Below are 23,639 nucleotides of genomic sequence, written 5' to 3' on the forward strand. Positions count from 1 at the left end.
CATGACAACTTGTTAACATGCTTGTGTTATAAAGCTAGCATTTTAATGTACAAATTCGAGATTTGGAGGAAAGAGGAATTCTGGGTTTTACAGCTCTGACCATCATTGCCAGTGCAATAATGTTCAAGGTGAATTGAGCGATTCATCCACTAGGATTAGTTTCCGCTGTGTATATACACACTACTGTTTCTTACAATTACAAGGATCCTATGTGCTCAAGGTACTGTTTGCCATCACGTGCTTGCTGCAGGATTGGTCTGGCCAAAGCGTGAGCAGCATAGCCTCTGGGCTATGTGGATTCATCATTATTCTTTCAGCAATAATCATACATTTCATATTGAGGTAAATGCGTTACAGACCCCATTTCTCCTCGTTTTTTACTCCTTCCAAGAGGGTTGTCGGTGTTGGGCAGATGACATTAAAACTCTGTTTCGCCATTGAAGTGCTTCGGTATCTTCTAATGAATCATATTGAAGTGCTTGGACCTGCTTGCTATGATTTAGAAGCAGATGATTGATACTGTATCTGATAAACCCCCTTTACTTTCCCTTCAATTCAGTTGCTTCTCTGGCATCTAAGGTAGCTTATTCTTCATTTTCCGTGCTTTGATTAGTAGCAGTGTCCCATCTGGCTTCGTTGATGCGAAAATTTGCTAGTAACTTGAGTTTGTGACAGTGGGAATGTGGGATTGTCACTCCTTGCAGGAATTCAGATGAGCAATGAGCTTTCTTTGCTTCATCTGGGGTGTGAAAAGATGGTGTCCGGCCATTGGAGCAAGAAAGCAACCAAGGTCAAGGTGTATTTGCAGAGTGAGGAGACGTTTGAATACAGGGCTGCTTCTATGGATGCCTTTTTTTTTTTTTTTTGTAACTCGGGGTGTTCGAGTCAGCTTACACGCACCATGACTAATTCTTGGATCCACTGAACATCCTGCAAGCCCAGTAAACAGGTAAGGTACCACAGGGATGACAAGCATGCACAAATAAAACTTGAATCCTGGTACAGAAGAAGGACACAAGATCCTTCCACACTGGGCTACAAGTATGCTATGGATGCCTCTTTTTTTTTATAACTCGGATGTCCGGGCCAGCTTAAGCGACTAATCTCCGGGCCTACTGAACATCTTGCAGCCTAGTAGACAGGTAAGGCACTGCGGGATGACCGGGACAGTCACAAGACAAGCTTTGCAGTTGACACACTGAGCAAGATCCTCAAGTGTCTATGATGTCATTTCTTTTTTTTTTTTTTTTTTTTTTTTTTTTTTTTTGATAACCGGGTGTCCGGGCCAGCTTGCCGTGAACTATGAATACTGAGGTTCGATTTCTTGACGTGTCTAGTGTCATTTCTTGACAAGCTACGTGGTAGTTAGAGCACTCAATTCAAAGTGATTATATTGAATAAAAATAGTAAAATCTAAACTTATAATTAATTAATTGATTATATTTTAATATCTTATTAAAGAATAATCAATCTATGAACATGAACTATAAAGTGATTATATTGTTCTTTAACATGTAAACCATGCCCATTGTAATAGAGGCACGTTGCACGTTACTTAGCTGTCCCCTCTTCAGTTGTACGGAATAACTCTTTTGTTTAGATATTTCTGTTTGTATTTTACTACTTATTCAAACAAGACTGCTGTAAGTGCAAGGCTGCTGTCATCCTGCAGGAGCTCAACCGATCTAGATTTAGGATTTTTTGTCATTATCTTTCTGTATTATAAGCACTGTTTAAATAAAATTAACTTTAATTTTTTGTGTTTTAAAATTATTCTTAGTAAAAATTTTTTTTATTTTTTTGATTGTTTCAAATTAACTTTTTGATGTTTTAAAATTATTTTTGATAAATTGATATTAAAAATAATTTTTAAAAATATTATAAAATATTATTTTAATATATTATAAAATAAAATATATTTTAAAAAATAATTATCAACACGTTATCAAATTATCTATTAATTTATTCATAACTTGTAGATATTGGTGCTCGTATTTTCTTCATGGGAACTTCTCATCGATTCTCTTTGTAAGTGTATTTCTGATCATTGTCTTGTAGCTGGTAAGAACACGAGGAGCTAGACTAGGCTGCCATTGATCTCTCGAGGAACTTGGATCTGAATACCAGAGTTGGGATCCGTCCAAATTCGGCGATCCCACAGCTGGTTTCGTCGCTGAATCTTTACAGGTGAATTTTCGAATTACAATGAAGCATTCTCGAGATTTCTAAGCTTGAAAAACAGTAAAAATAAATCTGAGTTCAGGGGTTTTGTAGCAGATTTGAAGGAGCAAGTGATGTAAATGCTACTAGCTGCAACAAACAAGAAGATCAGATTACCGTAAATTGTTTTCTCAGCTTTTGGAAAATTTATCCACGATGATCAAGCTAGTGGGCAAGTTCTATGTTTCTTCTCCTGGGATCTGAGAGCTATTCTAGTCGTGACTTGATAACCGTCCCGGACTGCATTTTGAGTTAGATTAATTTTTTTTAAAAAAAATTAAATAAAATATTTAAGTGTTTCTAATATTGTTTTTAGTATAAAAAAAATTAAATTATTTAAGAATTAATATGATATAACCTGATTAACTTGACAAATCTAAAAACAACCTTGATGACAGGTAAAAAATATAATTTGACTCAAAATAAATATTCAAGATGACTTTTTTTTATAAATATTAAGACAACAATATATTAAATAGATTCGATTTAACCCAAATTAACTTATTAATTCACATGCTATGTCCCGGGATTTCTCAAAACGCCCCATAAGAATTTTTTTAACAACACTTTAAAGACAAATCAAATATAATCTTTGAAGCATCAAGTCATCATATATTTCATTTCACAATACAAATCCAAATTTTGCGTAAGCACAAATCTTGACTTGATTTCTCAAATAAATAAAGTCATCATACATCAAATATAATAGAAGAATCATAGGATTGTCTTATTCTTTTGAAAGAATACTTTAGATAGAGATTGTACTCTGTTATATATTTAATAAAATTATATATTTGTACATGTGTGCTTGTTTAATTTCAAGTGATTAAAATTGTTTCTATAAATTTTTGGCGACTCCATTAAAAAATCATCAGCATACTCTAGTATGGCTTATTTAAAATGATCTTTATTGAAAATAAATTAAAAAAAATAAATGAAGTTTAATCTCCAATAAATATAATATTAAAAGAATAAAAATAAAATAAAAAATAAATAAGAAAAGCTAAAACAAGTATTATTTTAATAAATAATATATTGTGAAGTAGTACAGGGAAATTCCCTCTTTTTTAAATTTTATTTTTATTTTTCAATGTATTTGTCGTTTACATTAATTAAGAATTTGAGATGGCCTAGAAAATTGTCGTGGCAAAGATGCTGCTAGTTATCAAATGAACAATCTGACGATACAAGTATGTTTTCGATTCCAATAATATATATATATATATATATATATATATATATATATATATATATATGTTAAATTGAATATATTGAGATCAAATAATTATTTAAACATATAAAAATGAATTAAAAAAATTATATGTTAAAGAATGAATTTGTAAATGGTAAATATTTACCTGATCAAGTAATCATGTGTTATATATAACATGATAAAAAGAGAGGAAGAATGTTTCATGTAATTTGAAACAATAGATTCACGTGAGGATTAGGGATTAAAACTATTTAATATCATTTATTAAACCGGGCAAAATAAATTATTTCAAGACTTAATTGATTATCTTTCAACTTGGTTCGGGTGTAAGAGAAAAAATCAATTCAGTAGAAGCATATTCTGACTTTTTTTTAAAAAAAATAATATCATTTTAATTTTTTTATTGGGTTAAATTAACATAAGTTAACTTAACTGAAGTTTACTTAACACAATAGAAAATTTAACATGTTAAAATTATTTATATTTTATTGAAGAAAAATCCACATTATAAGTTTGTTTTCCCTACAAATTAATTATATATTTTTTAATTATTATTTTTAAATCATTTTGATGTTTTATATTAGAAATAAATTTTTAAAAATTTAAAAAAATATTATTTTAATATTTTCCAAGTAAATATGTTTTATATTAAAAATAAATTTTTAAAATTTTTAAAAATATTATTTTAATACTTTTCAAATAAAATATTTTTAAAAACAGCCGACAACCCAATTTTATGCTAAAATACACAGATATAAATATAATTCTGAATACGAACTAATCCTCACCATCAAATACTCCAAGAATCTCCAACACCCATTATCCACCGTCCGATCAAACCCACCCCCTTATTTTTACCTTTCCGCTGCCAATGCACGCAATCTTTACAACCTCAAAACCAAAACCTTTGCAGACAGAAAAAAAATCAGAGCGAAAACGGCAACTTCACCATGGCGGCAACAGTGTCTTCTCCTTGGAGCAAACCCGGTGCGTGGGCTTTAGACGCCGAAGAACACGAAGCTGAACTCCAGCAAGAACACGAAAAATCCCAACAAGCATCTACTTTCGCCGCTCAACCACTCGGTGGCGTTGCTGAATTCCCTTCTTTAGCTGCAGCCGCCGCCACCAAACAACCCAAAAAGAAAAAAAACCAAACCTTGTCTCTTGCTGAGTTTTCTAATTATTCTCTGGCCAAGTCGAGTCACGAGCCTGATCTCTTCAATCTCCCAACTAGACCCCGCGAACGCTCCGCTGAAGAGCTCGACAGGGCCCGCCTCGGCGGCGGGTTTAAATCGTATGGTTTAAGTTATCGTAACGGAGGAGAAGAATCGAATTCGAGATGGGGTGGTGGTGGTAACGGAAACTCTAGGGTTTCTAATAGGGAGTCGAGTAAGGAATTTGCTATTTCACGAGCGGATGAGATTGATGACTGGTCGAAAACGAAAAAATCCCCAGCAGGGAATGTATACGAGAGGAGGGAAAGGGAGAGGGGATCTTCGTTTTTCGATTCCCAATCAAAAGCTGATGAATCGGCTAGCTGGGTTTCTAATAAGACAACGAATGATGGGCCAAGGAGATTTGGAGGAGCGAATAATGGTGGGTTTGAGAGGAGAGGGGGTTACGATTCGTTATCGAGAGAAAGACATGGGTTTAGTGGTGGTGCTGCTGATTCAGATAATTGGGGGAGGAAAAAAGATGAGAGTTTTAACAGTGGCAGTGTTGGTGAGAGGCCGAAATTGAAGTTGCAGCCAAGAACTTTGCCTGTCAGTGATGGGAATGGGGCGGTAGAGAAGCCTAAAGGGTCAAACCCGTTTGGAGACGCGAGACCAAGAGAGGAGGTGTTGAAGGAGAAAGGGATGGATCATAAGGAGATTGATGAGAAGTTGGAGTCTGTGAAAATTAGCAGTGAGAGAAGTAAGGATGTGGAGAGAAGCGATTCCTTTGGAAAAAGGGGATTTGGGATTGGTCGTGGAGGTTCAGGCAATGAGAGAAGTTGGAGGAAGCCTGATGTTGCTGATTCTGGTTCTCGTCCACAGAGGTTTGTTTTATTAGATCTTTGATTGATTAGTTGCTTAGGAGATGTTAGTCTAGTTTAGATGGTATATTGGTGTTCTTTCATGCTTGGTTTAGTTTTTGTTTGTGGGGCAGAATTAGAGCATCTTGTTTTAATTGGGAGGGAGTTGGTATCTCTTGAATTGTGTATACTTGGGATCACTGCCTGAAAAGTTATGTTAACCTGATAAGATAGTGTGTTCTGGTTCTTCTGTCTTAGTGTTTTTGAGAGCTGTTTTGCGCTGTCAAAATTGTAGGAACTCATGCGAAACCTGATTAGACAGGGCCTCCTGCTGCATTCATGTTCTTACTTGCTAAGTTGGAACTGAGCTACCGAACTTTATGTGTTGCTTTTATTTTAAAACCGATTTTCTTCATAACTTTAGAGAAATCTATGAGATTGCTGTGTGAATTACAACTCTTGATTTCCGCTTTTGGAATTCATGTATTAAGAAAGGGAATCTTTCATATTCTTAAGAATTTGGATTACAATCTCAATTGGTGTTAGCTTTGTGGATGGGAGCTGATTGCTAGGTATGTGCAAAATTGTGTGGTTTGAAGTTATAAAAACTCTCTACTTTTAAGTTTGTGCTAAAGAGGTTGATATACGTGATAAGCACAACTCACTCTGGATATTCTAGTTATGCAGATTTGTCAGATGGATTTCCTGTCTCCTAAAACTGTTATAAGTATTAACTGGCCTTACCATATCAGATAATAAAACCTACTGGAAAAGTATTTGGCCTATGATATGGTTTCTGTTTGCCATGTTTGTTTGATTTTAATTGCTGCCTGACTCAAATTGTATTGAATGAAATCTATTTCAAATCAAATGTGAAAGTTTAGAGTTTTAGGCATTTGCATGTCTTTGATTATGTATGAATTGTTATGCAATGAACTGCTTAATTTTGTGAAATTAATATTTCCTTGAACGCAGTGCTGAGACAACTGAGAATGGAAATAATGCTGAAGATGGGCTTGCTACCGAGGACGAAGTTGCTGAAGGAAACTGAAGATGGAGTTTTTGCAAATGAAATGCTGAGGATTGAGAAAAAGAAAAGAGTAGGAACATTTATAATTTATCGGTAGTCCAAGGTGTTGTTTCTCCATTATAATTTTGCGAGTTTTGCCAGGACTCTTGCTATTGTTGAACAGTGTTGAGACAATTTTGGTAGGCTTACAAGTAATTAACACTGGTTTGGTTTTGTAGCTTGTTTTATAGTTTGGGTTGAAACTTCAGGATATGTTTTATTACATTACTACCTGTTCATCTCCTTTCTATTCATTCTGAGTGCTGATTTTGGTTGTTGGAAATCTAGCATGCGCATCGATTCGTTTGATATTTCTCAGTGCTGGACCATTAAATCTTATGTTTGTATATTTCTATTACAAATGCTTGACCATTAAGCTTATGTTTGTAAATTTCTATTACAAATGCTCCAGTAAACAAGGCAACGCACGTTATTCCCATATAAAATTGATGATATTATGCAGGTTTTGTTAGATATGTCTTGATTATACTATGATATATCTCCACTGTCTTTTTCGAGACAATATCTAAAGCCATAGAAAAGTGTGATTTCAGACTAATAGCTGAAATAAGCTTGTGTTTCAAGTTCCTTTGTGTTTCTGGTTCTGGTAGAGTTGCATCTACAAGACCACAGATTCTCCAGCAAAAACTCTACGCATTTAGTATTTTGGGTTGAACACTACAAATTGTTGGCACACAGAAATAGAATGCTGGCGTCCATCCCTTCCAGGACACTTCTTGGAAATGTTAGCAGTACATGTTGGAGCTTGTTTTGGATAGAAAAATGTTCAGTGGAATCATATGATCTTATCCCTAAATTAGCAATTGCTGACGTCCAAGAAAGACCTTAGATCAAAATTCCAAGTTGTGGAGTTTTAAGAATAGTTGAACCCACTACACCCATTTTATTCCTCAGGCCACCCATGAGACTGTCGATGCTTGTTTCTTTCGGAGGATTCCCCACTCTGTGGTCAAAATCGATTGCGTGGGCTGTCCACAGCTCTATAAAAGAACGCATCTTATTCCAGGTTTGTGGAGATGGGGACACAGGATCGCATGCGAGCTGGGCCTTTACGATCAAATAAAAGGCAGAGCTGGTTTGGAAGTGGAGAAACGAGTACCATAGGACGACCGAAGGCCAGTTGATTATGAACAAGCAATTTAGGAATTGAAGTTGGCCCGCGCGAGGCCTCTGTTCTGTGGGCATCAGAAAGACATTGACACGTTCCCACATGTGAGCTTGTTTCACAGTATAATTATAGTTATTTTTTAAATAATTTTTTATATTAAAAATATATATTAATAATTTTTTTATTTTTTAAAATTTATTATATTAATTTAAAGTTAATAAAAAAATAAAATTTTTTTTTTTTTTTAAAAATATTTTTAAAATACAAAAATAAATAAACTAAAATGCAGTGTGATGGCAAGAACGGCTAGAATGCTGCTCAATTAGGAAATATTGAATGCAGTCAAGTAGAAAGCTTTTTTTCTTTTTTTAACAGCCAAAGTAACCCTCGCTGCTCACTAAAATTAAATTCAAGATTTTTTTTCCTCTTGAATTTGAATTCAAAATGATAATGTGAGTGCAGATTCACTGTCATCCTTGAAATTAAAGTTCAACAACTATAAACCAATGACAGAATCTATTTATTTAAAAGAGCTAAATTGTCAATATGATTTTTTTTTAATAGTAAAAAAAATATAATATATTTTTTACATGCACTTCAATGAAAAAAAAAATCATTTTAACAACAGAGACCATATATATGTCATGATGATAGTGCCCGCTGTAGGGCTAGTATAGTAGTATCAGAACGTCTAGAGATCCTCCCTTGAAAGCGTATTTGCTAGGCTTTTGAGATAGCTTAGTTGAGCTCGTTTCATTCTACATGATTCAACCATCTAGAAGGTCTGTCCACAACAACTAGAGAGCTACAACGATGTCAAAGAAGGGTAATCTAATTCTAATTCAATTCGAGTATTTACCTTTAATTTGAACAATATTATAAAAATAAAACCAAATGAACAGGCCATCCGTTCCAGCGCCGGCTGCAGCAAGTTCTTTGTAATCTGTCTACACTGAAGAATGCCCACATACAATAAAAGAAACAGTAATGAAGTATAAATCAAGGTTGGTATTTTATTTTTTCAATTAAAATAAAATGTTTTAATTTTAAATTATTTTGGCATGCAGTTTCAAGGTTGTACTGTTCATATATATATATATATATATATATATATATATATTCAACAAACATAATTCAAATTCAAGATAAATTAATTATAAATTATGCAATACAAACACAATGCCAAACAAATATAATTTTAAAATTTAAAATATTTTTAAATAGTCAAGATTAAATAGATAACTTAAATAAAAATATCAAAATATTATGAAAGTAAAATGTTTTAACAAAAATATTTTAAATATAAAGTTACGTCAATATTATCAAGGCTAATGAAATATAAAACATTTTTTATTTTGCTCAAATTCCTACAAAGTATAAACATGAAAAAAATAACATGAATATAAACCATATATATTAGTGATAAATCTAATTTTAAAAAATTAATATTATTGTTAATGAAAATAGTAATAATAATTTTTAATATTATTATTAATAGCATTGTTATTGAAAATAGTAATGAAAAAGAGTTTTTTATAATTGGATGGTTTAATTAATTAAATTAAATAAGGTTCAATTTGATTTAATGACTTTTTAAGAGCGGAATGGAAACATATGGAATGAAACCGGAATATTTTAGGCGGAATTTAGCAGAAAAATCTGGAACAAATCCGAGATTTAAAATAAAATAAAATTTATTTATTTTATTTTATTTTTTTAAATTAATATAAAATGTTTCCATCATTCTAAACGAAATGAAATAGAACTGACAACCTTCTTATAACTTAATCTTTTATGGGTTGTATGCTGATGCACAAGTGGATGGTTTCGAGTTCGAAGGCTGGCAGAGAAGGTATACCATACCGTACCGTAGCCTTGACGGACACGTTGACCTTCGGCCACTATAAAGCTAAGCATTTCCATCTGCTCCATGTCAATAATAGTCATCGAGGAGAGGAAAACAAAACCCTCCGACGGTCCTCTCTTCTGCACCGTTAAAAAGCATCATGGACACAGTCAAAGGTTCACAATTCACAATCAAGGAAGCCACAATCCAAGAAACCCAACAAGCATTCACTGAAAACAAATTAACCTCAAAACAGTTAGTCAACTTCTACTTGAACCAAATCCAAGAACTGAATCCTCTACTTCACAGCGTGCTAGAAGTCAATCCAGACGCGTTAGATCAAGCTGAAAAGGCTGATCAAGAAAGGGAAAGAAATCAGGGCCGGCGGTTCCTGGGGGACTTGCATGGGATCCCAGTGCTGTTGAAGGACAACATTGCTACAAAAGATAAGTTGAGCACCACTGCTGGGTCCCATGCCCTTTTGGGGTCCGAGGTTGCACGTGATGCTCACGTGGTGGAGAGATTGAGGAATGCTGGTGCTGTGATTTTAGGGAAGGCGAGTCTTAGTGAGTGGAGTCATTTTAGGTCCGATGGCATTCCTAGTGGTTGGTGTGCTAGAGGAGGTCAAGCTGTGGTTAGTTTCTTTCCCTTTCCCTTTATGTTTTTGGTTCTGCATTTTATGCTCTCATTGTAGTTAGTAACTTGTTATAAACCTTGATAAATTTGTGACACTACTTACCCTCATAGTGCAAGATGTGCTCGTCGCGACTGCCCCATTTGCGTTGTTAGTGGCCCAAACCAATGGTTTATAACTGTAGAACTGGATGAATGATGATACATCGCAATGAAGATTTTCTCGAGTTGTTTCTACCGTAGGCTTAATTTAGTCAATTACCTCTAATCTTGATCGCTAAATGTATGAGTATGATAGAAAGTATTGGAAAACAAATTTATAAAGGAATCCTCAATGTTGAGCTCTCTTTCTTTTCTTTTGTCTTTTGTTTGTTAAATTTTATTACCGATTCTGCTGTTTTGATTTTTTTTAATTCAAGCATTCAAATTTTGTGCAATGATCAATTACCAAGTGTGACAATAATAGAAAATGCATCAATTTTTATGTGGGATGTGCAGAATCCATATGTGGAAGGGGGCGATCCATGTGGATCAAGCAGTGGATCAGCAATATCTGTAGCTGCAAACATGGTGGCAGTATCACTGGGGACTGAAACTGATGGCTCTATCCTCTGCCCATCAGATCACAACTCAGTTGTTGGGCTCAAGCCAACTGTCGGACTCACCAGCCGCTCTGGTGTGATCCCAATTTCATCCCGCCAGGACTCAGTTGGGTGAGTAAACCAGCAAAACTAAGTATAGGTGTTAAGTATAAATTAGTTGACTGATCTGTAACTTGCCATTTATGGTTTGCAGATGTTTATCCGATGATTTTTCGTTGAAATGAAAATGCAGGCCTATATGCAGGACAGTATCAGATGTTGTGTATTTGCTTGATGCAATTGTTGGTTTTGACCCAAGAGATTGCGAAGCAACGAAAGAAGCATCCGAGTTTATCCCCGCAGATGGTTATAAAAAGTCTCTGAAAAAAGATGGTCTCGAAGGAAAGAGACTGGGAATAGTCAGAAATCCATTTGAGACATATTTCAAGGATCCAGTGATTGTATCAACATTTGATCACCATCTGGAAGTATTGAGGTACGTATTGAACACGAGCAGAGATAGGTCCTATAAACTTGGACACAATCACACACATCAATGTTGATACTCCAGTCGTGTTACAAAACTTTACCCCTGGAAATTGTAGCCGAGGAGGTGCAACTGTAGTGGATAATCTTGAAATTGCAAACATCGATGTCATTATGGATCCCGATCAAAGTGGTGAAGATTTGGTGATGCTAGCTGAGTTCAAGGAAACCATCAATAAGTACTTAGAAGAGCTCGTCAAATCTCCTGTGAGATCACTGGCAGACATTATAGCTTTGAACACCAATAATCCTGAACTGGTTAGTTATTTCTGAATTTAGTGATTTTTTGCTTTTTTGCCAAGCAAAATGAAGTTGGCTGAGAAACTTAACTCGCTCTCAATCAATTTACAAAATAATCTGGCACTCAATTTGTGCTTCCCTATCAACGAGGAGATTCCTGCATGTTTCTGCGTTTGATTTAATAGATGGCATACATGCCATTGTCTGTTTCAGGAAAACCTGGACATACATGGTCAGGAACTACTTATCAAGTCGGAGAAGACAAATGGGCTCGGAGAGGAGGAGATGAAGGCAGTGAAGCATATGGAAAGTCTGTCACAAGAAGGATTTGAAAAAATGATGAAGGAGAATGAGTTGGATGCCATGGTGACACTCGGTGCAGCTGCTTCTACTGTGCTAGCTATTGGAGGTTACCCCGCAATTACAGTTCCAGCAGGGTATGGCAGCAGTGCAATGCCATTTGGTATCTGTTTTGGGGGACTGAAAGGCATGTAGACGAAGCTGATTGAGATTGCTTATTCTTTTGAGCAGGCTACACTGTCTCGCAAGCCTCCTTGTCCTTCTCTTTGTACTTGAGCCCAAAGTTTTCCCACTACGTTTTGAAATAAACATTTGCTACTGCATTTCATATCTTCAATCTCCTCTCTCCCTCTCTGATTTAGAGTCCAGCCAATAGATTTGGCCGATCTGTAACTCGCCGGAACAAGAGAGATTGGAGGATTTCATTTAATTTTAGATGCCAAGCCAGTGTTTGTAAACAATTTTAGTCGAATATCAAGAAAGATACTTGGACAGGTTCTTGTTGACATTGAACTGATGCTTTCAGCGTGAATGCAATTTAGAAAGGGTGATATCTGATTGTTTAGATAATCCCTGGCACAAAGGAAAAAAATTGTTGCTTTAAAATTTTGAGAACTCTTGTTATTCTCTGAATATTATCCAAAACAAAGAAAGAACTCACTAAAATTAAGGTTTCGAAAAGCAATTTAAGTCACTTAAACTTGGGATTCCCAAGGATTTCCATCTCTCTCTCTCTCTCTCTCTCTCTCTCTATATATATATATATATATATATATATATATATATATATATATATATGTACACGTACTTGCTGACATTATGGACATAACTTTTGCAGGCACATATAATTCAAACTAAAGCTGTCTTCCTCGTCTTGTTTATTTTCTCCCTAAAACTAAAAAATATGTGAAAAAAAAATAATCTAAGTTAATTCAATTTATAACTTTAAAACACCTTCTAATATGTTCTAAAACTCAAAATCAAACACAATCTAATCCATACTAATTATTTTTTGTAGGTACTGATACCTTAATAATATTTTTATTTTGTTTTAAGTTTAGCCTATATATAATCTTTTTGTATTTAGATTAACTTTATTCCTTTTAGATTATTGTGATCACATCATGCAATATCAATGAAACTTCAGCCTCCTTCTCTTTTATTTTTGTATTTCTTTGGATTGTTTTAACAGTATCCTCCTTTTTCCATTGGCTTTCTAATACAATTAAAGCCAAGGAATAAGAATCAAAGAACAAAGAAGATGAGATTCTTTAGAAGATGGAATCACACAAAAACCCTAATTTACAGTTTTATAACTAAACAATTCTCTTACAATAGTTTACCCTCGAAAAATGGATTACAACCTCTTAAATAAGTCTTTTATTTACTTTACATGTGAATAATCAAAGTTCTAATTCAAATAGATAAATAACATAAAACCTGGAAAATAAGCTAAATTTATGAAATAAACAAGAAAATATCAAAATTGGTATTGAAGGTCTTTTTGATCTCGGCTAGTTACAAAAAGCATATCTATTATAAAACAAAACTTATAGATTTTTCTTAAAAAATTAAGTCGATCCAATAATTAGATATAAAAGTTATGAGTATTTTTTTTATCAAGTAGGTGGTTTGTTGCGACGAAACCTCTTCTTGAACTTGTATTTGTCTATCTTATTTAAATGCATAACTACCAAGCTATGAATATGGTCATAATATAATAAATTCACATATGATTGATAAAAAAACTCCTACATCACTTTCTTTATCTTTTTTTAACAGTCGAGAACTAAAACTTTAGTAAAATGAAGTTATAAAACCAAAATGTCAAAACTAAAAACAACAAAGATAAAAAATGTAAAAATTAAAATTTAAGAGATCAAAATGAATATTTACACACCTGATTACTTATAATATAAAAGGCATGGCTCTTTTACTATAGGCATCTTTATTGTTATCCCTCTCACATTTCACTATGGAATTGTAACAGTGAGATATTTGAAAATTTTTAATTTGATCCTTAAAATTTTGATTTACACAATTGAGCCCTTTAAAGCACAAATGAAGCCCAATTGCTTCTTTTTCTTTTTTCTTTTTTTTTTTAATTAGGGGGGGTGAAGGTTCAATTGAAAAGATAAGAGACTCAAGTAAAAAACACGGGTAACATAAGATAACCTTGAAATTTGTTTCAAAATTTCATTTTCATCCCCCCATCTTTTTTAGCTATTGGGTGACTGGTCCTTACAATTTTAACAAAATACATTTTGATACCAAACTTTATTTTTCTCTTTCTTAATCATTTTTTGGGTGGGGGAGAGAGAAAAAATTGTCAGTTTTTGGCTTAGAGAGAGAAAATTATTGTTGGGGAAGATTTAAGCCACCAAAACATTCTATATTTATGTTAAAAGATTCCATATGATGAGAGGGGGTTAAGACTATGTGTTTTTTTTATCTTGAAAATACCTAAAAAACATATATGAGCTTGGGAAGATTTTTAGTTTCAGGTTGATTTCGGGGTTTGGCGCGATTTTTTGTTTTGTTTTTGGAGATCATGTATTGGCTTAACAAGATTTCTATAGTGTTTTCTAGATATTTTGGGTAAAAAAATGGGTTTAAAATTGGTTTTAAGGTTAAAAAAAAGAGCCCTATTTTTCTAGCCATACTAGCGGCTAGATTTTGGGATTTACAGACAATGTGTCATTTGCTAAGACAAGTATGTTATTTTTTTTTATTTTGAGAAAGAATAGGGCGAATAACGTCTGTCCTATTCACTTAAAAAAAAAGTCCCGCTTGTGTGGGCCTAGACTTACAAGTCCCTGCACGAGGCCTTTCTTTGTGGGCCAGGTGCTGACCCTGGCTTGCCAAGCCCACAACACCTGGTCTCATTCTATTTTATTTTCTATTTTTTATATATAATTTTTTTAAATTACTATTTGTTATATGTATTTTTAAAATAATTTTTGCATTTGTGTTTTGATTAATACCTCTTCTATGTGATTGTTTTGGCTTATCTAACATTTTTGAAATAAGAATTTTTTTTCATTATATAGATTGTTTAATTTTTTTTGAGATTATTGTGGTTTATTTATAATTTTTTTTTATTTTTTTTATATGGACTAAAATTATTTTATAAAATAAAATCATTTATTTTTTTATAAAAATTTTAATATATGCAGCTTTGCATAAAAAAATTTCTTTTTATTTATTCAACAAATTTTATGTGTTGTTGATTTTTATTACAAATTGATTTTCATAAATAAATTTTTTAAATACAATTAAATAAATGATTCGTATTACAATGTTAAATATTTTGACTTGCCTCTATTTTTTAATTTTTCTATTCTTTTTATTATTAATAATTTTATTTATTTATTTAAATAATTATTAATTTATTTAATTAAATATTTACATATTTAGTTAAAAGGCATTATGGATACATTTTAGCAATTCACGGTACAAATGTGAGATTGATTGAATTACAGAGAACCTCTAAGCTATTTTAATTTGTTTGATACTTAAAAATTAAATGGCCTTGCCATTTCGCTTTCCTCATTGGGTCCCTAAGCCCAAAATTTCTCTAGAAACTAAAGTTTCTCTAGAGCGCAGACAGATGGCGGTCAACCTCCCTTCTTCTTCCCTTGTCCCACCCTTGATCTTCCTCTTCTTAATATTCATCACAGTCAATGGCCAAAATTTCACAATCCCAGAATCAACCATAGAGGAAATCCAACAAGCCTTCGCCGAAAGTAAACTGACGTCAACACAACTCGTAGACTTCTACATAAACCAAATCAAAACCCTCAATCCCCTGCTTCACAGGATTATAGAAGTCAACCCAGATGCACGTGATCAAGCTAAAAATGCTGATGAAGAAAGGAGAGAGAATCGGGGTAGGAGAAGCTTAGGGGACTTACATGGGATCCCAGTGTTGTTAAAGGACACGATTGGGACTAAAGATAAGTTGAACACATCAGCTGGATCCTACGCTTTGGTGGGTTCAGTGGTGGCCAGAGATGCAAGCGTTGTAGAGAAGTTGAGAAAGGCTGGTGCAGTTATAATGGGAAAAGCTAGTCTTAGTGAATGGTACAAGTTTCGTTCTTTAAGTCATGTACCTAATGGTTGGTGTGCAAGATCTGGACAAGGAGTGGTTAAGCTCTCTCATTTTATGTCTTCAAATATTTTTTTTAGTTTATTTAGTCTTACACTTGAATTTTTTATGAGGTTAATAGCATTTTATAGTGCTAGCCACTGTCACAACATGAATGGTCTGGTCTGTCTTTGGCTGGAAAAATGCACATTGCTTGTCTATTAATATGTTGGAACGTTTAATGTTGATAATGTTAATTTCTGAATTTCTTTACAATTATGAGTAAATAATTTCAGGAGTAATCTTATGTTATATATCCTGATAGGTTATCTCTTCCTAGATAAATGAGGGCTGCATTGCAGTGTAGTTTCACAACAATGAACCTTGCAATAATCAAAATACACAAAAATGATGAGAATCCCTTTACCAATGCCAAGGTTGCATGGTTGGGTTGATACATGAGAACTTGTTATTGTGCCCAGTTTCTTGAAGCACACGTGGACTAATAATACTAGGATTAACCAAAAAGTCTGTAGTCCCTAACGGAAGTCAATGCTTGACATGTGAAAACATGCAGAATCCTTACCTTGTAACAGGGGATCCATGTGGCTCAAGCAGTGGATCAGCAATTTCAGTAGCCGCAAACATGGTGGCAGTATCACTTGGATCTGAGACTCATAGTTCCATCATATGTCCCTCTGATCATAACTCTGCTGTAGGTCTCAAACCCACTGTGGGTCTCACTAGCCGTGCTGGTGTTATTCCAGTTGCGCCTAGCCTAGACACCATTGGGTAAGATCATATTTCTTGATCATTACCTAACCAGTAACAAACCTGACAAAATAACTCTTATAGGACTAAGCCATAACATCTGCAATCTTCTAGCAAAGAATGAATTTCTCAATGATGAACTGGCAGGCCTGTAACCAGGACAGTGTCTGATGCAGTGCGAGTACTAGATGTAATTGTGGGTTTTGATCCAAGAGATTATGAGGCAACACAAAGAGCAGCCAAGTTCATACCTGCTGGTGGTTACAAGCAATTCCTCAATCCAAACGGGCTCAAAGGAAAGATATTGGGCATAGTTAGGAACCCATTTTTGAAGTTGTTGAATGAATCTATATTTCCTATCTTTGAGCATCATCTGAACACATTAAGGTAAAGTATTGAACTAGGCATAAATGGTTTTCAATATGAAGTTTTATTCTTTTTCTAGTCCAGTTTATATGATGTGCATTTGATCTTGAAAAATGTAGGGAAAGAGGTGCCACTGTAGTGGACAATCTTGAGATAGCAAACATAAACACTATTGTCAATCCATCACGAAGCGGTGAACTGACACTAATGATGGCCGAGTTCAAACTCTCCTTAAATGATTACCTGAAAGATCTTATCATTTCTCCAGTCTGGTCACTTGCTGATATTATAGCCTTCAACAAAAATAACCCCGATCTAGTGAGTGCTATATTTCTCTCCTTTGTTACACCTGGCCTTAGAAAGCCCAGCTGATTATAATGTTTCTGTTAAATGCAGGAGAAGAATAAAGAGTATGGTCAGGATACATTCATGGCAGCGGAGAAGACGAATGGCATTGGAGAGAAAGAAAGGAAAGCTATAGAGTTGATGGAAAAACTCTCACAAAATGGTTTTGAGAAACTGATGATGGAAAATAATTTGGATGCAATGGTGACACCAGGTTCAGGTGCCACATCCGTGCTGGCAATTGGTGGATACCCTGGGATTACTGTCCCAGCTGGATATGATATCAATGGAATGCCTTTTGGGATCTGTTTTGGTGGATTAAAAGATACTGAACCAAAGCTAATTGAGATTGCTTATGACTTTGAGCAAGCTACAATGATGAGAGAGCCTCCTCTTCTTGAATCTTTTCAAATGACTCCAGAATTTCTTTCTGGAAGTTTGTAACATACTAATGATGACTGGTTTGTATACAAGGACTTTTCCCCTTGTGCTGGTAGAGATAAGTTGCTGCATTGATTCAGAAAATCATCCAGGACACCTTAAAACCGGAAAAGGCCCTTGTATATATTATTAACTCGTAGTTGCTCGTAAGATATTCTGACTTTCAAGCTCAATAAAGCCTTGATTGTTTGCGGTCTTTGAACTTGTCTTGATTTCTCCTCTGAAATGGAAACTAGCCATTGTCTGCATGTCATTGAATAATGGGGTCCAAAGTTATCCTGATGGCTAGGAGTATTGCTTCAAAAGGGTATCTATAACATTCCCTTTTTCCATCATCATCATCATCATCATCATCATCATTGGATTGTGGAGGGATTTTATGTAGACCTAATTCCAAAAGAAATTTGATGTTTCATGGTTTGACGAAAAAAAAGAAAGAATTTCAACTTGTTAAATCGTGTTCTAAAATCCAACTCTTTAGGTGTCAAAACTCAAAAAGCTGGCCTAATAAATGCCTCGTGTTAAATTATCTGTTTTGTAATTATCTATTTTTTTAAGAATTTTGTAAATTAAAATGGTTTGGGCCTGGGTTTTGATTTTCTTAAATTTCAACAGGCTTACTCTCTAGGTATGGAAATTTCCATCCAGAAAATAGGCGTAAGGGCTGGCCCATCAGCAATTCTAAATCTTGTGTTAATTAAAACAAAGGAATTAATTAGGATGGTTATTAAATTCCAAAAAGGCGTTTGCTATTTCACATTTAAAAACTTTGACTCAGACTGCCTCCTAAAAGCAAATAAGAATCACCTATATAACATTACAAAAACCCTAGCAAATCTGAATCATCTCAATTTGGCGGCTAGGGTTTAGTTCCCTTTTCATGTCCGGACTCTGTATATAAGCCTGTTTGTTAAAGCTATTCTCTTCTGGGTTTTGCCTATATTCTTTTATCTACCATTCATTACTTGTTCAAGTCCGTCTCAAATTCTATCGATTTCCTTCAGTTTTCTTGGGTTTTAATCCAATATCCATCTGGGTTTTCGTTTCTTTACTCAATCTTGATTCATTGATTCAGCACCGAACCAAAAGTTCTTATCTTTAGTGAAAAGTTTGTGGCTTGGTGTTAAAGATTGCATCTTTGTTGATTGTTTTGTTAGTCTAGTATCATAAATCAAGGGTTTTTGAGGCTTGCTAATTCTTCTGAATAAGTTTGATTTTGCATTGTAGAAATATGAGTTACCCTGATTCCCATGATTCTTTTATGTCACCACAGGCCTCATATCAAGCAGGCAGTGATGCTATTGGTGTGTGGCCTCAATTTGTAATGAATAACAATGAGCAATTTGAACACCACCAACCACCTTATAAAAGGCCAAGAAACTCTGAGGATAACCCCAACCAATCCATGAATTCTAGGACGCCACCAACAAACAACCTTCCAGTCCACAAGGGAACAACCAACATCTTTTTCAAGACAAGAGTATGTGCAAAGTTTAAGACTGGCACTTGTAGGAATGGCGAGAATTGCAACTTTGCTCATGGAATGCAAGATTTGAGGCAGCCTCCTCCAAATTGGAAGGAACTAGTGGGTGTAAGTGTAAGTAGTGAAGAGGATAGGTCAACAGCGACCAATTGGGAAGATGATCAGAGGATAATTCACAAGATGAAGCTGTGCAAGAAGTTTTATAATGGGGAAGAGTGTCCTTATGGTGACAGGTGTAATTTCCTTCATGAGGATCCATCAAAGTTCAGGGAGGACACGGGGAGGTTCAGGGAGAGTTCTGCAATAAGTATTGGTACTACAGGGCAGGCGTTGGGCCATGGAAGTGGTGTGTTTAATGCTGCTGAAGTTAATAGGCCGGCAAACAATGCTGTTTCAGATGCTTCTCGATCAAATATAATAAAGCCTGTTTATTGGAAGACAAAATTGTGTACTAAGTGGGAGATCACAGGTCAATGCCCCTTTGGCGAGAAATGCCACTTTGCTCATGGGCTAGCAGGTACTTTCTGTTGCTTAAGTTGTATTTCATTGTTATATTTAACTTGTGTTTATCACTTTAGTTTCTCCCTTGCATGTTGACTTCTTTTCTTAAATATTGGAACTTCTTTGTTATCTTGATAGCTTCTAAGGAATGAGGGGTAGAATGAGAGTTTTGTTAAGGGTAAAAAAAATCGATTTGTTATTTCTCTATCTGTGAACTGAGAATCTTTGTTATGTTTTAAATTTATTGGAACTAATTGTAGTGTCACACCCATAATTTTTCAAAGATCACCGTCTGAGTATCTTAATTTGCATTCATAAAATGTAAACTGATGACGAAGAATAATTGTTAGTTATAGTTTGATTAAATTTTGATGAGTAGTATTTGAATTGGAGTTCTTCATTTTCTTTCCTTTTTGTTTCAAATAGGCTTTAACTGAACGATGAATGTCTTGATCTATTTTTCTCGGGAGCCTGGTGACTTCCACCTGAACTTATAAAAATAAATCAAAGGGTTTAAGTTTAAAAAACCTGTTTTGCAGATCAAGTGTCCCTGGGATAATGGCTTTGCTCTGATATGTTAAATTATCTGTCTTTGTATTGAGGGATAATTCTTGCTTGAATATTAAAGGCCTATCATTTGCGTAGAGGAACTCTTATTGTGCTAGCTAATATTCAAAATTCCATTTTCTGGAGGTAGATCCCTTGACCAGTCAGTTCTCTTATAACCAGTTCCTAATTATATGCACACTATATTTGTTTAGTATGTAGCTTTTTCGTTTCCTCAAGGAGTCGTTTTTTTTGGGACTTTGAGTCTTCTGAAACTAATATTTAACTGGATCAAGGCATCCTGTGGTCGTGATTTTGCTTCTTTCTTCTACACTTTTTATGAGGCTGTCTTATTCTTTCTCTGCCAAACCATCCATCACTAATATAATTTTTTTTTTTTTACTCTATAATAAACTCAGTTTTTAGTTAGAACCTGTTCTATGTGGTGTAGCAGTAATAGTGAATTTTTGCCCCCCTCAATTCTAGTTCTATGATTAAAGAGAAACAGAGTTGGTCTCAAGCTTGCATATATGTGGATATGAGTGAGCTATACGAACTGTGTGCTGCATCATATGAACACAATCGTGTCCACTAGAAAAGATGCAAAAAACTCATCATTGATGGGATAATTTTTATTTATATTTATTGATTCCAACTCTTAATTGAATTCAGAGTTACAAGCTCCTGGTGGACGCAATGAGGTGGAAGCAGGAAATGCAGGCTCTGTTTTGACTAAAGCACCACCACCTCTTCTTCCTAATAACGTGTCTCCAAGTATGACAGTGAATGTGCCTAGTTTAATTGAAGAGGAGCAAGGTAAGAAATGCTTATTAAAGTGGAAAGGACAGAAGAAAATAAATCGGATTTATGCTGACTGGCTTGATGATCTGCCATTAGTTCACAACTTGACAAACCAAGTGCAGAGTTGAGTTTGAGTGGATACTACTGGTTTGCATTGCATTCATGTTTCAGCTACATCAATAGTTTTTTTTTTTTGTTGTGTTTCCGAAGTTGAAATTTTGTACTACAGGATGTTGAGATGTCCAAAAGACATAGGAGAAGAGGCATAGGATAGTTTGTTTTCTCTGCCAAATAGGCTTTTTAATGGTTCTCATTTTCACCCCTTGTTTTCCTTCCATGATTCTTAGTTTGGAAAAGAAATAAATGTTTCCTTCATAGCAAATGTGATTGACAGCATATTATTTTATTTGAAATGTAAGTCAGTGCTCAATGCTTCCTTCATAGCAAATGTGATTGACAGCGTAATATTTTATTTGAAATATAAGTCGTTCTTTTCACTATTTGTTTGCTTGTCTGGGATCCGCTTCTTCTCAGCTCTCATTTTCCGGCTTTCAGCTTTCTTTCTTCTTTTTTCCCCAAATAAAGTGGTTGTATTCAAGTTGTTCCTAAGCCTGGACATTATTGGATTGCATTGTACGACCGGTGCAAAGAGGATCCTAAATGATGTAAATAATGCGATAGAAACAACACAGGGTTTTCACCATAAGAACTTAATTCATATTCTCTCGCATGATGCTTTTCTCTGATTTTTTAAAGAGTTTTACAACCTTGTAAATAGGTTAAAAATCAATCTTAACAAGGTTGGAAAATCAGAATCATGAAAAACAACATAAAATCTAAATTAAGCTAAAAACTCAAAAAAAGAAAAAGAAAAATAATAGAATATAACGACTAGCGGGGCTTTTCGAGCATTTTTATCCGGTTCAATTCATCTGAAATCTCAAATGATGTAAAATAAGATTTAAATGATATGAAATGCGTGTTATTTTTTTTCGATTTTTCAATTAATATAAAATATTTCCTACATATCGAATGGAACCGAAACAACTACTTTCTAAGCACAAAGGAGATGGATATGTGTCCCAAAATTCCAACAATGAAAAGATTTGCCTATGATTATCAACCAGTAGATCAACGATTCATCACGTGTCTATTAATCTAGAGGAGGAGGACTTTTACTAGGGTTTAACATGTGCACCGGCATGATACCATATAAATACAGGTGGTGTTGATTTGCAATAAAAAATTCCAAGGGAAAGCAAACATTGAGATGGCAAGAATGGTAGCCTTAGTTTATGCTTTAATCATCTGTGTTGCTGTTGCTCCATCAGATGGTGAATATTACTCGAAGGGAAGTCATGTCCCAAGGAAGGAGAAGGTGGCTCGCCTTCACTTCTTCCTTCATCACCAGCACCATTTGGCAAGCAGCGTATTCGCCGTTGATGATCCTCTTAGAGTGGGATCCGAGCCGAACTCGAAGATTGTAGGGAAAGCACAAGGGCTCTATTTATCATCCAGCCAAGATGCTAGTAAAGTTAGTATAGCTAGTGGAGTACATTGATTTTGCTTTTACAGCTGGTAGGTTTAATGGGAGTTCGTTTGCGGTGTTTTCAAGGAATCCAGTATGGGAGGGGGATCGTGAGGTTGCGGTGGTTGGAGGAAGAGGGAAGTTCAGGATGGCTAAGGGATTTGCCAAGATCAACGCCAGCTTTCTCAATGCTACTACGTACTGGTGATGCTATTCTTGAGTATAATGTCACTCTGGTTCTTGAGTGACATGGGGTTATTTTCATCTGGCAAGTATCACCGATTTATTTGGAAATAAATTGGGATGTTAAATTACAGAAGGGATTCCATTTTCCTTAGGCAATTCCTTCTGGGTTTATGACATGGATTTTCTCTATGTATTGTCTTCTTTGCTTTCTGATTTGCCTTGGTTTTCTTTGGTGTGTCATGTATCCTTGCTTCCCGTCAGCTTCTCTATTGCTGCCTTCTGTTGCAGCTAGCTGGCTTCTTGTACTCTTCGTCAATGGGCTTTTTTGGTCTATTTGGAGCTTTTTAATAGATTTGTGTGGCTTATGAAAAAGAAGCTAGGGTTATTATATCATTTAGGAATGATAGGGCAAATTGGAAAATAAAAGAAAATTTGTAGCAATCTCTCGACATAAATGTGACATATTATAATTTTATTAAATATTAATGCAAAAATCATAGAGATAGTAGCAACTAGGGGATACAATCAAAGATCATGCTCATCCCTAAGCAAATAAAGCAGCAGAGAAAGCCAATTATCAATTGAAGTATATATATTTCAGGCAAACAAGCAAAAAAAACAAAACAAAATTACAGCAGCTAATCATATGAACAATATTCTTCCCAAAAACGCTTGTCAAAAAATCTCATTGAATTGCTCTAGGTGAATCCAATAAATTCCATATGAGGTTTAAATTTTAAGGAAATTATTTCTGAAAGAAACTTTTGATGAGATTAATTAGCATTTACTCCAT

At 34.6% G+C, this 23,639-nt stretch overlaps 5 protein-coding genes across 5 annotated transcripts; all 5 read left to right on the forward strand.

Moving 5' to 3' along the window:
- The first annotated feature begins 4,301 nt into the window (after positions 1-4,301).
- On the forward strand, positions 4,302-6,755 carry LOC118058783 (eukaryotic translation initiation factor 4B3). Its single transcript, XM_035071538.2, has 2 exons — positions 4,302-5,471; positions 6,423-6,755. Exons 1-2 carry the CDS (start codon positions 4,384-4,386, stop codon positions 6,496-6,498), a joined length of 1,164 nt encoding a protein of 387 aa, XP_034927429.1. The 5' UTR covers positions 4,302-4,383; the 3' UTR covers positions 6,499-6,755.
- A 2,784-nt stretch (positions 6,756-9,539) lies between these two features.
- Positions 9,540-12,361, forward strand: LOC118058784 (probable amidase At4g34880). Its single transcript, XM_035071539.2, has 5 exons — positions 9,540-10,125; positions 10,623-10,837; positions 10,959-11,201; positions 11,311-11,509; positions 11,705-12,361. Exons 1-5 carry the CDS (start codon positions 9,652-9,654, stop codon positions 11,984-11,986), a joined length of 1,413 nt encoding a protein of 470 aa, XP_034927430.1. The 5' UTR covers positions 9,540-9,651; the 3' UTR covers positions 11,987-12,361.
- A 2,971-nt stretch (positions 12,362-15,332) lies between these two features.
- Positions 15,333-17,997, forward strand: LOC118058785 (probable amidase At4g34880). Its single transcript, XM_035071541.2, has 5 exons — positions 15,333-15,938; positions 16,456-16,670; positions 16,797-17,036; positions 17,135-17,333; positions 17,412-17,997. The coding sequence occupies exons 1-5, from the start codon at positions 15,402-15,404 to the stop codon at positions 17,802-17,804; spliced, it is 1,584 nt and encodes a 527-aa protein (XP_034927432.1). The 5' UTR covers positions 15,333-15,401; the 3' UTR covers positions 17,805-17,997.
- A 563-nt stretch (positions 17,998-18,560) lies between these two features.
- LOC118058786 (zinc finger CCCH domain-containing protein 39) lies at positions 18,561-21,580 on the forward strand. Its single transcript, XM_035071542.2, has 2 exons — positions 18,561-19,801; positions 21,004-21,580. The coding sequence occupies exons 1-2, from the start codon at positions 19,033-19,035 to the stop codon at positions 21,258-21,260; spliced, it is 1,026 nt and encodes a 341-aa protein (XP_034927433.1). The 5' UTR covers positions 18,561-19,032; the 3' UTR covers positions 21,261-21,580.
- Positions 21,581-22,411: 831 nt separating this feature from the next.
- LOC118059034 (uncharacterized) lies at positions 22,412-22,908 on the forward strand. The gene is made up of 2 exons (XM_073411458.1): positions 22,412-22,615; positions 22,708-22,908. Exons 1-2 carry the CDS (start codon positions 22,412-22,414, stop codon positions 22,906-22,908), a joined length of 405 nt encoding a protein of 134 aa, XP_073267559.1.
- The last annotated feature ends 731 nt before the right edge of the window (positions 22,909-23,639 follow it).

This window comes from Populus alba, chromosome 9 (assembly GCF_005239225.2).
Source record: "Populus alba chromosome 9, ASM523922v2, whole genome shotgun sequence".
In the NCBI taxonomy this organism is placed as follows: domain Eukaryota; kingdom Viridiplantae; phylum Streptophyta; class Magnoliopsida; order Malpighiales; family Salicaceae; genus Populus; species Populus alba.